Here is a 17,373-nt window from a genome sequence, read left to right on the forward strand (position 1 = left end):
TAAACTTAAAATGCCAAGGCGCTACAAACGACAGTGGAGACACGAAAAATATCTAAAAGTCTAAATGATTTATTTTAAATGTGAGATGTCAAGTCAAATGATACGAGTGGTTATAAAGTTTAACAAGTTATTACATTGTACTGAAAAGTCTATACAATCAATTTCCATCACCAACATATGTAAGCAACGTAAGTTAAATGGGAGACCGTAATCCACCCACGATATACACGTGTCTATAACCATATCTATTCTTCAGTGTTTCACAACACCGGTCGTGGCTGTTGGGTAAGCAGTAGTCCGAAGCGTTTCTTCACGGTCACTCGGTGTCGGGAGAACTTGTCATCAGGCGAAAAACGAGCTGGGTGCGCAGAGCTGGTGGGCTGTCCGGTAGAATCCACCTTCTGAATCGGGAATGGAACCATTAAAGACAAAATCACATTTTTAGCATGTAACCAAAACATGGTAACAAACCCCCCTTTCCTGCATTGGCCTTCTAACGATTAGGTCCTAAACTACACCAGCTGTATATTTAAAGGGTAAAAACTAGGTTACCAATTTAGCTTTAGATCAAACATCGAAGCTGTTGGGATTTAGAAAGGTCACCAGAAAAAACGGAGCTACATATAAACGCCCGTCTCACCTTTAGTGTATAAACTCTGTCCCCGTTCTCGTTAAGGTAGAACTGCAAGAACATGGCGGCTCTTTGAGTTACGACCCGTCTTTTCCTTTGGTGTTTTTGGTACTTGGAGATTTCGTTTAATTAAGTCAAATATTTCAAAGTAAGTCCATTCGACAGCCTATAGCAAACTACGAAAGTAATATAAAACGTAGTTGCTTCTGAACACGCGTGTACCTCTTCTCCTTGATTCCATGTAAAGGATATCCGGATGGCATCATACGGCAGAGGATGATGGGAAACTGAGTCTTAATTGAGAAGTCATCATAACTGAAAATGGACTGCCATCTGCCGTCAAGGCTATTGCTTTACGATTCGAAAATAGGTCTATCTGAATCGGTCGGTTTTGAATCAAATAAATATACCTGTTTTAATAGGCCGGGTTTGGCCTCTTCTGTAACTTTTTGTAACCATCATTGTTTTTGCGAGTAACGCAAATGTTGGAATGTTTAAATTTGTTTGTTTTTAAAAACTGAATTGTTCATTTTTTAAACGACTTTGAAAAGGATGACTCGTTACAGTATTGGTAAGTAGGTTTTAACAGACGGGTTTTTACATACGGATTCATCTAATCACTGTTTAAAGGGTACCTGCGAACTCTGGGACAACAAACAGGCATGTCTGTTTTTTTTGCGACATAGATGAGCGCAGTTATCCAACTGAAAGTTCAGTGCAGCTGTTATCACTGCACTGTCTGACAGCACAATATGTATACAATATGTATAATTTCATTAATTACTGTATACAAGTTCATGTTTTTTAGGGTCTCTTGCAGTGTCTTCATTCTAAAATGATTGCACAGTAAATTCTAGAAACTGATTACATTTTGTGGGAAAATGGCACAGCCTAAAAAGTCAGACATGATTTCTATACACAAATATTGATCTTATAGTTTTTTCATATTACTTTTATATGTGTTCATTAAATCACCCAGTTTTATTTATTTGTCTTTTTTGGTTCTTTTTGAGCCCAGGCATCTAACATTTTCTCAGAGCAAATTTATGAAGCTGATTGACTTAGCAGTGGACATTGTTCCTGTACTCTCTGTCCCCAGGAAAGGACCACCTCCTTCAGTCATCACTGGACTGATGGAGCAGAATCTCACATCTCCATCTAAGGAGCAAAGGGGGAATAAGACTGAGGAAACCAAGACACAGCCAAACAATGATTATAATGAACAGGTCCAAGAGGATCCTGTTTACCTATGCCTAGGATCATCTGAGATGAAACAGACAACTGATCCAAGATTTGAACGCAATCCTGAAATTGCTATTTCTACTCCTCTGTCACCTTATAAACATACAGAGAAGAATGTGGTGGAAGCAGAAGATGCTGAACTGCCCCATCAAGATACTTTTGCAATCCAGGATTCACTGGAAGTATTTGAACTAATGCCTGATGCTCAGCCAGGACCTGTAAATTCATCTGAGCTAATTCACCTCCTCTCTTTTGCTAGCTTACCTTATGAAATTGAAGAGGATATTCAATTAGTTGATGAGATCAGTGTCATCTCAAGACATGCCAGTCCATTTCAAGACCTGACAAGAGCTTCCATGTGGCCAAATGAAACAGATTTAACAGCAAGCACACCTGAGCTCGCTCCTGCTTTTTTTCTCCCCTTCTCTGAGGCATGTGAAAATGTGAAGACTGATATGATGGTACCTACTGAGTGCATGCTGAAACCAGATGAACTCATGTTCTTACAAACTCCATATAAGCCAATTGAGCCACCGTATCAAAATAATATTGAACTAATGCAAACATCTTATCCCATCTCTGAATATCCTGTTTGTCCTCAGCTGCTGTCCAAGCTAACTGAATGTCCATCAGAAGGTGCTGTAGGAATTTCTGGCACAGTTGAACTGGCCTGTTCTTTATCATTTCCCAGATCTGAAACCACACAGGAGGCTGCCATGTTGCCAATAACGGATAACATGACCCAATCACAGTTAGGAGTATCTGAGCTACTACATCACACTGACATGTTATCAGCCAGTGTACCAGAGCTGCTGCTTAACTCAAGTCAATCCCCCAGCCTGGATGTGAACTGGGGATCTGATTCTGCCCTTTCTGAACTGCAGGAAATCAAGTTGGCGAAGAGATGTCCTCAGCCCCAGCAGCAGTCCTCATGCTTGACCCAGACCCAACAACCACAAACTGTTCAGTTGCCTCCATCAATGGGCGACAAACCACTGCATCTTTTACAGGCACCTCCTGTCTACGACCACCTCTCAACTAAAGCCCATACCAGTGCTGGTCAACAGCCAGTTGTGTTGTCAGAGTCAAACTACATACAACCAATGCAACACAATAGCACTTCTGGGTTTCCACCAATCCCACATTTTGATGTAAATCACATGCAATCAGATCATCAGCTGATATCTTACTTTCAACCAAGCCTTCAGCCCAATAATTGCTTGCCATCGCCTGTCATGTCTGATAGGATCTTCAACCTAGCAAGTGTCAGATATGATAAATGGCCTCATTTGGTGTCTCAGCTAAACTGTAACAGTATCCCCTCAGCATCTCACCTGATCCCTGACTGCTCCCCTCAGTTTCCTTGTACAGTCCCACATATCCTTCTTCCGCACTTTGAAATTAATATCAATAGTCAAGTAGCTCACTCAAACACCGGTGGTATGTTCGGTCTCAGTAGTGCTGAGCAGCCCCTTATGGTAGAATCTAAATCCAACAGGAAGACTCTCTCTCCACATCAATATGAGAACTACAGGCTGTGGAAGAGATATTGCAAGATAGCAAAGACTGTCTCCAATATCACTCCAGATCTGGAGGCCTTAGCTTGTTTCTTCATGTGAGTATAAAGGTATGGCATTACAATGGGAAAATTTAAATGCATGCACAGTTTTCTCAACTCAGCTTTCTCACTTTTTGTGAGCATTCTTAGTCATAGTTAAAAAAAAATCAGGTCTTGTTGCTAAAGCTTCAATATTAATATTACTTTGAAAAATGGTTGTCCTTTTTTTTTCTTTTTTCTTTTTTTTTTACCCCTTTCAGACCAGTAATTCACTCCTTTACCATTCAACATCCTGGCCTTCCACTCCCTACAGCAGTGAAGAAGGCTGTGTTGGAGTGGGAGAAACACTCCAACTTTGATCGCATGGGATATTACCACATGGCCCATAAGTCAGTAACAAACGTGAACTTATTTTGCTAGAATGCTACACAAGGCTTAAACGGACTGCTCCAACTAAAATGTAACTGTGAACCAATTTGAACTGGGAGCATGAGTCAGTGTAGGGGCAAATCATTAGAGAACATGCCTATACACATGCTTGTGTTCCTTCAGGTTCATGGAAATTGAAGAAGAGGAGCTGAGGGCAGAGGAAGATCCAGGCACCAGTGAGGAACTCACGCCCAGAAAGCAAATTCCAAATCAGACCGATACACAGTCAACTAAGCTCAAAGGTCTGGTGCTAATGAGAAAATGATTATCACTTGAACCTGTTTACCTTAGCAATATTTACTTAGGAAAGGGCCCACAGAGTTTGGCATTAAGAAAAATGTACACTAAACAAAAGCCCTTGAAAGCTGAACACAACAGTCTTTCTCTCTTTCTTCCTGAAGACTACTTTCAGTTTGAAAGCCCTTATAAAATGAAGGGTTCAGGCAGCAGATCACAGAAAGCTAAAGGAGGCTCTGGAGTACCTCATGGTGGTAAGGCAGTGAAAGGGAAGGTTCAAAATCTGGCTGAGGAGGCATTTAGGGAGTACTGTGAGATCATGAAAGGTCTGGAATCAAGAATCAAAGAAGGGTCGGAGGTCATGAAAGAGCAGGAAGTGGTAGATGAAGATGTGGAGGAAGGATCATTCATAGAGTATCTTAATAAGCTTTGTAGTCAAAAGGAGTTTGTAACAGAGGTAATTATTTATATACATACACACACAAATATTTATCATAAAATGTAAAAAATTAATTTTATTTTACATGAAGTACTGTCAAACAATGTGATGAAGTTTGCCAATAAGGTCCCAATGATCCTCCCTCTCAGGTTGCAGCTGAGATAGACATGGCATACATCTCATCTTTGCTGTCTTCAGACTCAAATATTACTGATGTGTTGAGCCAGCCAGAGACTCTGGTTAGTGACTCTTACTTACCTATTCTCTGCCCAGTCTTAAGAGTTGTATTGGAAAAGAAGGTATTGAAATTAATGCAGATAGTTCACATTTTAAACTGTTCCCTTCTGGTAAAAGGTTACAGATCATCTTATGTAGAATATTTCAGTTCTGTTACAGCACTTACCATTCTACTGTCAGACTATTAAACTGAACCCAGAATCTTAACAATGTTATTGTATATTAATATATTTGTAATGTTTTTATAAGTGGCATTAATGTGTTATAAGAGTTTTGTTTAATTTTATATCCTTTATATTCCATATATACTATGACCCCTCTCATTTTTGTGTCCATTTTTAATCAATTTATGCTACCAAAAAAAAAAAAGAAAAAAAAAAGTTTAGGAAAAGCTCAGGTTCTACAGATTCTGTAGTATTAATGAATTACTGCACATAAATAATATACTTACTAGTACCTCTCAATTTCTAGGGCAATGCACAGGATGTGGCAAGTGGTATTTCTTTAGTAGCAGAAGAATGCTTTGTCAATCCCCAAGCTGCAGCTGGGTCCTCTTCTCTTGCATCACCAGAACTGCATCCTCCATCCAAAACCTGTGGCATGCAATCTGCTCCACCTTTCTGGCCTGGTCTCTATATGGCTAATGGCATGATTCTTCCCCTTTCTCCATCCTTTACAATGCCCATCTTCCCAAGTCAGCCAAAGGACAATTATGCACAAGATGAACACCTTCTGGGTCCCCCTCAGGTAGATACTGTTTCAGACTGTGGAGTACATGATCTACATTTTCAAAACTTCAACCCCCTGAATATATTTCAGACGCTACCTCCACCAACTGGCCATTTAATCAACCTCCAGATGTTTTTCAACTGGCATAATGCACTTCAAGACTTATGTTTCATCCCAGAAAACTGTACAATACCCCAAACAAGAAACATTAACACCCACAATGCATTTCAATCCAGTTTATTCCAACACCATTCTCTGTTTGCTGTAAATGGCAGTCAAAATGTAAATGACACTTTTCGTCTGTTCAGCAGCAACCAAACGGTCAGTCAGATGGCTGACTATAATTCCCAAAATGCATTACCTTTTCAACTTCGTCAGTCCTGGAATACTTCTGAGTCCTTTTCTGTGGAAAATGCGACAAGAGGCACAATAACTCTTATAAATAAAGAAGTAAACTATACTCTTTCTTCCTCACATATAAGTCAAATATCTAATGAGCCAATAACTGAAGAGAATATGCTACCTTCTAAATCCAAAACTTCAGGTCAAGCCTTGGAGGAGTCACACAAAGTTGCCATGGATGTTCAGCTCTGGAATGATCCACAATCCACATCTCATTCCAATGATAACCTACAAAAAGTAGCTTGGATAAGACGTAAAAGCCATAACTGCAATAAAAAAGTAATTCCTCCCACAATGCCTTGTGCTTTTGCAGAAAGTTCTACCTCTGAGACCATTTCAACTAGCTACAAATTGAAATCTGTCAAAGAAAAAAAGAAAAAGAAAAACACATTTGTGATAGGGATGCAGAGAGTAAAGGAAAGCCAACCTGAACAACAAATAGCCCATATTGACACAGGAGGTAAATCAAATATGGCATCATTTCTAGTGATTAAGGAGGACGTTGCAGACAGGAAGACCAAGGCATCTGAGGGGGTATGTTCCACTTCACAGATATTACCTGAAGATAAAGATTACTCTATTAAATGCCAGGCAGAACATTTGCAGGTAGTGAACGAGCCAAAAGAGGAAGAACTGGCTGTGGTGCAAATTTGTTCTTTGCTCTCCCCTTCCTCCTACCTAAGCTTAGACTCCCCTTCTTCAACCAGGCAAAGCATCCTCAGCCCTCCAATTCCACTATTTAACTGCACGGAAAGAACATCACCTACAGAAAAGTTGAACATTTACCCTATTGAAACCCAAGAAGAGAAAGCTGAAAGCCAGTTGAGGAATTCCTTTCATAGTCCTCTCAGTTTGGCTGTCCTGTCACTTCAGGCTCTAAGGATCTCCACACATGCCACTTACAAGCTGATAAACAAGGAAGATGAGGTTTCTGAGTTTGTTAGATGCTCACTAGACGGTCTTTACCCAGTTGAGTTCTCTCATCCACATTTTGAGAATAAAATGTATCAGTACAGTGGGGAGGACACTTTAAAAGATGAGTTACCAGTGTTATCCTGCTCCTTGGCAAATTCTGAAAGTAAACTTGGTGAAAACATAGACCTGGATGGCTACTTGAAAGGGTCGTCCGCTGGCACTGAGTCAAATCATTTCTCTTCAGAAGGTATGTTATCAGATTATACTGATGTAATTTCAGACAGCACAGAACAAAAAGCAGTTAAAATGAAAGCAAGTGAGGACAAAATCAAGTCAAACTGGGACAAAACACCACTCAAAGACACATCCAAATCACCTGAAATGAGTCCTCAAACTGTGGTGGTCCAATTAAATGATATCATACAAGAAGTATCTCAAGCCCAACCAGGCCTCAGCAAAGTGTCTGACACTTCAGAGTTACTAGCCCCTCCAGCCCAGAATTATGGATTTACTGGCATCAGTACAGTGGTCAGTGATTTACAGCATCTCAGTTCAGGACACCAGGCCCATGTTCCAACAAGTCAGTCAGATCCAAATGTTGTTCTTGCACATCCACATGACGATACAGTCATAGTAAATCAAAATAAATTTACTAAATACAATCCCATAACAAATAAGCAGGCAGATAAAATAAGAGGCCCTATATTGGTAGCATGCAATGCACAAGAGAAGTCACAAACCCAGAATTTAGTAAATATGGTGACAGACTACACAAAAGACCCATTCTCCCACACAGAGCAAGTCAGGTCCATGTCTGACTGGCTGGATTTGGACATGCACACAGCGTTTCTAGCTACAGGACTGGACAGCACCTCTAGGGAGGCCAATTCTGCGCGGGACACACATCAGCTACTATCCTTAGAGGATGATGCATACGGAGCCCACCTGGAAAACATGATTGAAAGCACTGGGACAGACACTATATGCAGTAGTAGAGAGAAAGATCCTGAGAGAAAGGAAACTCAGGTCACCAAGGAGAGTAACAGATCAATGGATAGCAAGCACTCTTTGACTATAAAGGATGCCACCACAGAAGAAGAGGTCTTGGATGAAGTGAGTGGTACAAAGGGAGGGATGTCCAATATGACCCAACAAATACATGTAGAAAGTCATGTGCATCAATATGGGAAAAACCAAGAAAATGCAGTACAGCCAATTCAGAAAGCTACAGAAACATCCGTGTCCATCGAAAATAAAGATGTGGCCACTAAGACCGTACTGGTGTTAAAAAATGAACTTATTACTTCTGAGAAATTTAAGTGCAGTCTCAAAAATGAAGAAACACACATGAGACAGGACAAGTTGGTGAAACAAATAAATGAGTGTCATCTCACAAAGACAACAAGGGTCATGGAGAAAGTGATGGATCAGAAGGACAATATGAATTTGGAAGTGGTTTCATCTATTCTTGGGAAAAATTCAACCATGAGCAGTCAAATCATTAGCTCTGTAGAAGAGAGAGATCAAAGGAGATCTGTACAATACCATGCTACTAAAGAACTGGATATACTGACTAACATAACCAAGAAAGGGATAGATACCACAAAAGACCAAATGCATGAGGCACCAGGAAGTGTGATAAGGCAAAACCTGAATGAAGATGAAATTAAATTAGCACAAAGCAGAAAGGGGACAAGAAATATTAGAAGCTGGAAAATAGAAGACGTGACCAATATATTTAATGAAAATCACAAGAGCTCACTAAATGAAGTAGAATGGCAAGCTGAAGAGATGTTAGAGGGTCTGAACAAACAAGAGTGTGCGATGGATACTAGAAACATGAGATGGAGCTTTGATTCACCAACATCTGAAATCGCTGCAGAAACACAGAATGAAAAAACGAAGACAGAGAAATCAAATGCTATAAAACCCCTCACATCGGCAAAGGAAGTAAAAAAGACAAACCTGAAAATTGGAGAGCTTCTGAAAACCACCAGTGTCAATGCACAGCTGATCAGGGATGGTCCCAGAACCAGAAGCCATGGCCCATCCCTGGAACAGGAAACAGACAAGAGAGCAGCTGAAGTAAAGGAGGAGGAATGGAGCTCAGACACACCAAAAAAGAACAAGAATTTTGATGAGTCACAAAGGTGTAGGACAGGTTTAAGACACAGTGCCTCACAGCTAGGTATTCATATTTCAATGCCAGTCAAGTCATATGTAGTAACTGTAAATGAGAAAAGAAAGGGTATGATTAAGCAGACGAGCTTGCATGAGCAAGGCAAAACGGTAACCCAAACGAGTGGTAAAAATTTAAGGGAGAGGCAACAAACTAGAAGCTTCATGGAAACATTCCAAGGGAATGGGGGAGAGAAAGAATTGAAGGCACCAGAAAGCAATGGCAGCAAAAGCAGTGCTAACCAGAAAAGGAAAATAATGACCAGAGTAGATAATGGTGTGGAAGAAAATCAACAGAAACCGAAAAGGGTTAAGAGGGAAGAGGAGGAGAAAGATGACAAAAGCAGCACAGGGAAAGATGATGAATACCACAATGCAACAACTTGTGCAGGGAGAGAAATGCAAGGAATGGCCACAGGTAATGACATCACAAGATGGAAGAAAAAGATAGAGCAGCTAGCAGAGAGCCAAATAAATGAGACAAGAAAAGAAACAGAGAAGAGCAGTGGTCTGAGCCACAGGAGGACAGAGACGGAGGATCATCTGCAGAGTGATGAACTGTATAGGGTGCAAAATGCCCAAGCCCCGAAGTCACTGAGAATGTCTGTTCTGGACGCCCCTAAAACTAGACGAAGGGCAAAAAGGAGAAACGATGAAAAAGAAGAAACAAAGGAAACCCAGAAGAGGACAAACATGGTGAAAGAAGGAAATGCAGGTAGGAGGAGAGTCTGTCCCCCAGAGAAGCAAAAACCAACAGAAAAAGTCAGAAAGGAGCAGTCAAGCTTGGTAAAGGCAGATATGGAGAGAAGTATAGAGGCAGAGAAAAAGAGAGGGAGAAAAAATAAGTCGTTATCTCCTTCCACTGGGAGACAGGTTGCTCCAAAAAAGAAGGAAAGAAAAGCTACCATTAAAACAGAAAAAAGTGTAATAAAGAGAGGAAAAAAAAGAGTGCGAGAGAGGTGGAGTGATAGACTTGGAAAAATGCAGAAAAAGAGGACAAGATGACAAAGGACAAACAATATGATGAGACTTCATACTTTTTTATTTACAAGCAGAATATATTAAAATATAAAAAGAAATAAATTGTATTATTTGAAGTCATCGCTTGCAAGTAAATACATCTTAAAAACAAACAGTACCAAAAAAAAAAAAAAAATTCCTTCAATTAACATTAAAAAAAAAACAAAAAACACCACACACACAATAAAAGTACCAAGGGACTAACATTCATGACAGAAAAACATTGTTATAGTGGTGCATTATGAAGAAAACAGAGGAACTGAAGCAAGTAAGACACCATCACACAGACCTGTAAACTTTATACCCTTCATGCAGTGTACTTTACAACACATACAACCACACCCCAACATGAAACACTTTAAGTGGCTACATGAATATTCTGTATAGTTCATATATGTTTGTCATCCTATAGCAGTAGTCACCCACCAGTCACATAATCCTAAAAAGTTTGATATTAGCTTCTAGTCTTCAGTGAAACTTCGTATGCGTCACTCCGTTTCCATTAGAAATGCCATTGTTGTGAATGGTCTTTCCATTTTGAATGCCATTGTGATTTCCATCAGCCATGACTGGTTCCACGCATCCACACTGGAAGTACTCATTGAGGATCATCTTAAAGGTAGGGTGAGTTGTCAGCAAATCATACAATGCAGCTGTTGGAAAGAAACATCAATTACTAAAACAACATTCTTCACCTAGATAGAGGGTTTTTAGCAATAGCTCCTATTTTCCAGTTTACATTCCTGCATATTCATTGATCATTTCCTCCAAAAGAACTTTTATATGCCAAGTTCTGTATGAAGTACATTTTAATCAGGCAATTTAACTCTTCACATTATTTAAAGTAACATGATTAATATTCATATTTTCACATTCAGTGAAAACAAATGGCTGGCACAAGCCTCAACAACCATAAGACAGCGGAATCCCCGTTAAGTTCGGAGGAAGTTAAACAAGCTGATTTTACTCTCAGAATAAAACAGATCAATGGCCTGTTGCTTCTGGGTAAATGAATAGATAACATTGATAAATGAATGGATAGCAAGTGTTCGGTGCCATGTTGGAGCAGAAGCACAAATGCCTGTTTGATCATGGCGAAGGCAGATGACTGCAATGATCCAGCCTCACCTTCCGTGCCCTGCCCCTTAGAGGTCAGCTCAGAGTAGATTTCACCAACATTGTACTGAGGTATACCCACCAGTGCCCCCATCAGGTTAGAGAGGTCTGCTGCACTTAGCAAACCATCGCCATCACTATCATACAGCTGGAAGACACACAGATGTGTTCACAATTTTTGCTACTCCAAATTACACTGGATGATTTTCTTTTGCTACTCTGAAGTCATTCAATGGTCAGATACCCAACTTCAGAAAGCAGCCCTTAGCAAGTTAAACCATCAAAGGCACATACATTGACCCCACCTGGTTAAATATTGCCTGGTTAAATAAGCTATACTAGGCCAGCTATATTTAGTGTATGAAGGCATTAATAAAAGACATGGCAGCCCAGCTGGAGGGAGAAAGAGGTGACTAGTTGTATAGCTGTATGTGTTTAAATTAACACCACAGAAAGACCACATATACACTCACCGTGAATGTAGTGTGAAGGAGAGACACTGGATCCCTGAGTCTGGCCGCAACACACACACTCAAACAAAACTGTCTCAGATCCAACATGTCATTCTAAAAACACATAGACCTCTTTAGTTTCAGTGCTAATCTTTTTGTTCAGACAGAAATAAAACCAGTTCAAAGTTTGCCATCAGCTTCAGTGCACACATTACCTTGGAGTAGAGGGAACAGATTTTCACTGCAGTGTGCTTGTCTGTCAGTCCCAGCAGGGAGGTTAAGTGATCAACAGTTATGGTGATACTTTGTCCTGAATGACAGTAGTCAATCATAGTGTTTATCACCGCCTTGATTTGAACAGTGCTAAAACTGAAGGGTGGGCAGCAGAGGCAGATAGACACGCATGAGAAACCATGGGAACATGCAAGTCTCATTACACATCCATAAACGTGTACATATGCCTAAACACATACTTTTATACAGGCTCACACACACACACACACACACACACACAAACCTTACCCTTGACACCTGAGCATTTTGAGCGTTTCCCCAGCAGGGGGTTCCAGAGGAAGCGACAGACCACCTAACTTTGTGACTGGGAAAGAACCCTCCATAACATAGCTTGTGGCTGGTACTCCCAGGGTTCTGCAAGGATGCACACAGTCATCCAGAAAGGATTACTTCAAAGCAATTCCTTGTGGTATAAATTGCAAAATAATTAGTCAAAGCCCATTGAAGGTAGTTGTGCAAACATGCACGCATACAGTAAACCATTAACTCACTTAGCCATGAGTTTCTGCACATTGTCTGCATATAGGTCGGGGTTAACCTTTTCTTCCAAGGAAGGCATGTAGACAGGCAGGAACTATGGCAAAACAGAGATGGGTTTTTTTTCATTCTAGTGGTCACAGCTCAACCAAATAAACATATGATTGGCTCAGAAAGGTAGCCATCATACAGAAGCCCCTACCTCCACAGTAACATTGCTGTAGAGTTGAGAGGCAGTGTACCATAGACACTGAAGCCTGCCACAAAAATAACCTCTTTTAGAAGACGCCCACAATATTGCAATTTACTGCTTATATGCCTACTTACTACAAGAACAAATTTAAATGAATCATATTTAAAACATGCACATGCATGCACCTAAACACACTTTAAACTTTACCATGAGATGCCTTTCCAGGTCCAGCGGACGGTGTCCTGCAAAAGAGATGCTTTAGAAATGAGAACCTAAGTTCTAAGCCATATTAACCTATCGATTCTAACCTCTACATAACATGTCAATAGGAAAAGCGAGCCCAACCTGACAAGCTGCTTCAGGGACACGACCAATGACAACAGAAATCAGATGTTAACATAGTGAGAAGAGGAGTGGAGCCATTCATCCTACACTGAAAATTATCATTTCTCTTTACAGCATGTGCTATTTTAGGCTACATTGGCACTAGGCTATTCTACCCATATCAACACAAACCTGGAGTGATTGAGGAATTTGCATTTCAGTGCTCACTACACATTTACAGGGATACTTATGGAAATATGTCTGTAATGCAGACATGCCATTGGTCCAACATACTTGTACATGTTCTAAAGTGGAGAACATGCCATTTCACCATTATTTTCCAGGTTACACCTGTCTACTAGTGCCAGCAAGACTCGAATGTAGTGGCGAATGTAGTGGTTGCGTCTAGCTGCACCATCCCATGTCCCATAACTGAGCTACTTATATGTGCAGGAAGTGTTGTAGCATCATAACCCTCACCACTCTGTTAGGATAACGAAGCAACACTGGCTGAACTGGAACTCCAGCCAAGAAAGCACCTGGAAGCGACAGGGAGAGACTCCAATAAGAATCAAGTAGTGACAATTTTGAAACTGGATCATACCATTTCCATCTACTGTGTCTTTTGCACTTATCTTTTTAAAATCACCACCATCACCTACCAGGTTTAAACTTGATCAGAGCTTGACCATTAGTGGTGGTCCCCTCTGGGAACATAAGCATCTGCAGAAGGACAAATGTGCAAGCAGACGAGACAGTTATACTGTGTATGACTATGTGACAAATAAACCAAACTTGAACAAACAAGAAAGAGAGAGGCTGTGTGAGAACAGGTGGTCTTTCCCATAGTAAATACACCCTCTAGACTGGAAAGCTGATTGGGCATGTTTTATAGGCAATTCACTATGATGTTCCCAAAGACATTTGACCTTGCACCATACCTGAGGCCAGTAACCGTTGGAAGTGAGTCTCTCTTTGATCTGAGACACACACTTTCTCCTAGACTCAGGATCTTTCCTGCTCACCAGTACCGACTGGTTAAACTCCAGCAGAGCTGAGAGCAAAAGTGAGTGAGAGGGAGAGAGAGTTATCATTTGATCTTGCATATTACATTTTTCAGCCTTTACTTCAGCCAATGCAAAACTCTGTTGCAACCTCAGTGTGCACGTTTCACCTCCTATAACTGGTAGCTTGGTGTTCTCCGAGCGTGATACCACTGTAGGCAGACCCGCAACACATAGCACCAGCATGTCCAAGAAACCACTGTGCGGTGCTACAGCCAACACTGCTGCCTCATTTTGCCCTGCCTGACGACCTTTGACCTTTATCCACAAGAAACCCATAGAGAAGAACACGGCTCGGCTCAGGAAGAGCATAATGGGATGGAACAGCCACCGTCGCCATCCATCCACGGGCCGCGCTCGGTCGGTGTCCGAGAGCCCAGCCAATCGGAGCCGGGCTATTGGCCACATCAGCAGGAAGAAGAGGATGGTGAGAGTGATGCGAATGGGGAACAAGACCAAGCCCAGGAGGACACCCTGTGATGAAGAAAGAGCACATCACATCACTGAAGCATTCAGAAATACACTGAACAGGGTGACTCAGTACATGCACACCCACCACACACTGGAGCCAACAAGGGTTTCAAAACAAAATGAAATTTTAATTGTTGCCCTTCCAATGCAGAATTTAGGAACCGTTGTACAATAGGACAAATTCACACAAATCGATACAGACAGTTAGTAATTGTAGAAAGAATAACTTTTTTTTGCTATAATTATCGTGTTTCTATATTTTTGCAATAGTCTTGCACATAATTCTGCTTTCTTCTCTTTATAGATTACAAACTTTGGTGCCACATTACCTGGTTCGCCAAACACCAACAACGTCATGCCAATTGTATCTACAGAAATAACGCAGACTTTTTCATGTTACTGCTGTTATATGCCAAAACAAGACGTTTCAAAGAATTGTTGATTTTGGTCTTTTTGTTTGGAGGCATGATCTTATTAAAACCATTTTTATAGTTAGACTAATTAATTAGACTACGTTCTATTACAATGGTATAGTTATTTGTAGATTTTATTTATTTATTTGTTTGGGGGACAAACCACCTCCGAAGAGTATAAAATCTGCGTAAATCGAACGCAGCCGACACAACGCTTCGCACAAGTACATTAGAGTTAAGGACACATGGAGACCCTCGCCTGTTCAACTACAGTACCAAGAAAACAACACGCAAGGACTGAGATCGACAATCAAAACAAGTTTATACAACCTTTAACAAATAGTACTTATCCACACACATGCATTGATATCGTACCCGAATTTTCAGCGCTGTAGATTGTTTCACTTCGTGAACAAACGGGTGTGCGTGCTCGTACAACTGGGAGTATCCTTTGCATCTCTCCATGGTGACAAAAACGACAGCAATAAACTCTGGAAAAGCTATTTAAAGTCCAAGGATATATACCGATTGGTCGTCTGGATCCTACTAAGTTGGGTGAAGTGAGAGTGAGACTTGAAAAGAAGTTCTTATAGTTTTTCTTCATCTAAGTAAAAGCCACGGTGGTCCAAAGTGAAGGTAATGAACACGTTAAAAAAGTAATATCCAGAATTTTAAAAAAAATCACATATAAGACGTGTTTATTCTCCTTGCACATGGCGTAAAACTTTCAACACTACAGGAACGCACAACCTTTTAAACTCGCAGATACCTGACCCGCCCCCGGTGGCAGACCGGGAACACGTCTCCTTCAGTGTCTGTTCGAGTCGAACTGGTCCTACAACTCATCGATTGAAACTCGTGTCTATGTTAAGTGTAAGTAATTGAACTCTTGAAAGCGCAGTCTTGGATTGTTGGATTTGAGAGGTCAGTGATGGCTAATTGGTATAATTTCACAATGCGTCTTTCCATACGAACTATTTTCATTCGTACTACAAGGAGAATATAAGTAGCATTAAGCCTGAAACGTTTTCTAAATCGACAACATAATCGTAGCTACAGCCTTTGTCTTGTTACGTACTAGCTGGTATAAAAAAAAAAAAAAAAAAACCCGCTCAGTTACACAGTCGAATCCATGACTACTCTTAAAATACAAAACGCCCTTATGACAGTCATTTGTTTTAACTCCATATCGTAAATCTAAGGTCTATAATCTCAAAAAATGGCCAGAATATGATGAGTTTGCTGAGGATTTATTTTTGTGTTTCTGCTGAACGCAAGATTAAAATGTAGTTTGTTTTTTGCTCACTTCCTGTTGCAAGGGTCCCACTCGGTTTTTATCAGATAAACTTATATATATATATATATATATATATATATATATATATATATATATATATATATATAACTAGATAGACTAGTCCTGCATTCCACCCCCGGTGCTCATTTTGACCGGTTTCATGTTTCACCTTACATCAGCATCGTTCGTGATCGGATATTCTCTCATCGGATAGGCATGCAGAGAGGACATTAAATGAACATGCTCCGTGCTTCTGTGTAAATTATCTCCTTGACGAATTATATTACTTAATCTCGGTTTCCCTTTCCAGATGCTCTGTAATGTGAATAAATTATGCGGGACACCCTATTGCGTCTGTCTCGGTGTGGTTTCATGAAGCGCAAGAATGTCTCCTCTCCCTTTTGTTTACACTTGGGGCGTATGTAGGTTGTAAATGTAATCAATGCCGTGTTATGGTTCTGAAATGAGGCTCCATGCAAACTCGTATTTTTAGGAATTATGCACGTACTTTAAATGAAAGGTTGTACACTTTTATCCTAATTTGGTCAAATGTTTCCTGCTCCACTCTTCGAACTACGGGAGACGGCCCGTGTCTAGCCTATTTGACCCTATGTGCTTCCAATACTTTGTCAGCATACACAGCTACAGAAAGATTATTAAACCCTCGTTTCTAAATTATTCTTAATGCTTACTTCTAAAACATAGCTATTTAAATGAAGTCAAATGAAGTCCACAACCCATATTAGTTTGGTTTTAATTTTTGATGAAGATGCTACTGAATTGACCAAAAAGTTTACTTTCCACCTCCTTATACTCTGGGGGTAGCTCAATGAGTAAGGTACTTGACTAGTAATCAGAAGGTTGCCAATTCAAGCCTTGGCTGGACTGCTATGTTCAGTGTAGCATGTCACTGACTCCTATGCACTGTCTACTCATTTTGTATTTATTATTGTTTATTTAATGACATTTTTGCACTATATTGGACTGTTTGCATTTGTGTAGCATGTTGTCTGTTGCACTGTTGTTTTGTGTTGCACCATGGTCCTGGAGGAACATTGTCTCATTTTTGTTGTGTACTTTTATATAGCTGAAATGACAATAAAACCTCTTTGAACTTGAACTTTGAACTTTAAAACACCATCCTTCAAGTCTCATGGAAAACCAGCATCACTTGATTGGTATTGTACTTGTACTCATTTTGTAAATTTTCTAGGTCTCAGCATGACTCCTGTATCTAGCAGTATCCTAGTTCAAT

General features: G+C 40.3%; 2 protein-coding genes across 2 annotated transcripts; both read right to left on the bottom strand.

Annotated features, from left to right (window-relative positions):
• Positions 1–53: 53 nt before the first annotated feature.
• Positions 54–899, bottom strand: nop10 (NOP10 ribonucleoprotein homolog (yeast)). The gene is made up of 2 exons (XM_027031998.2): positions 641–899; positions 54–401 (listed from the first exon to the last, which is right to left on the bottom strand). Exons 1-2 carry the CDS (start codon positions 692–694, stop codon positions 261–263), a joined length of 195 nt encoding a protein of 64 aa, XP_026887799.1. The 5' UTR covers positions 695–899; the 3' UTR covers positions 54–260.
• Positions 900–10,209: 9,310 nt separating this feature from the next.
• On the bottom strand, positions 10,210–16,134 carry lpcat4 (lysophosphatidylcholine acyltransferase 4). The gene is made up of 13 exons (XM_027031993.2): positions 15,197–16,134; positions 14,048–14,411; positions 13,815–13,927; positions 13,536–13,596; positions 13,354–13,412; positions 12,757–12,791; positions 12,559–12,613; positions 12,371–12,453; positions 12,108–12,233; positions 11,801–11,954; positions 11,607–11,699; positions 11,146–11,281; positions 10,210–10,670 (listed from the first exon to the last, which is right to left on the bottom strand). Exons 1-13 carry the CDS (start codon positions 15,284–15,286, stop codon positions 10,486–10,488), a joined length of 1,554 nt encoding a protein of 517 aa, XP_026887794.2. The 5' UTR covers positions 15,287–16,134; the 3' UTR covers positions 10,210–10,485.
• Positions 16,135–17,373: the final 1,239 nt, after the last annotated feature.

The sequence above is a fragment of the Electrophorus electricus genome, chromosome 9 (genome assembly GCF_013358815.1).
Source record: "Electrophorus electricus isolate fEleEle1 chromosome 9, fEleEle1.pri, whole genome shotgun sequence".
Lineage (NCBI taxonomy): Eukaryota > Metazoa > Chordata > Actinopteri > Gymnotiformes > Gymnotidae > Electrophorus > Electrophorus electricus.

Bases quoted from the DNA above. Each gene is read 5' to 3' on its own strand.
- lpcat4 (XM_027031993.2), bottom strand. From the start codon at position 15,286: ATGGAGAGATGCAAAGGATACTCCCAGTTGTACGAGCACGCACACCCG. The intron at 13,413-13,535 runs GTAGGTGATGGT...TGTCGCTTCCAG, and splicing joins TCTGATCAAGTTTAAACCTG to GTGCTTTCTTGGCTGGAGTT. The intron at 11,955-12,107 runs GTAAGGTTTGTG...CCCACCCTTCAG, and splicing joins AAAATGCTCAGGTGTCAAGG to TTTTAGCACTGTTCAAATCA.
- nop10 (XM_027031998.2), bottom strand. From the start codon at position 694: ATGTTCTTGCAGTTCTACCTTAACGAGAACGGGGACAGAGTTTATACA. The intron at 402-640 runs GTGAGACGGGCG...TTCCCGATTCAG, and splicing joins ACAGAGTTTATACACTAAAG to AAGGTGGATTCTACCGGACA.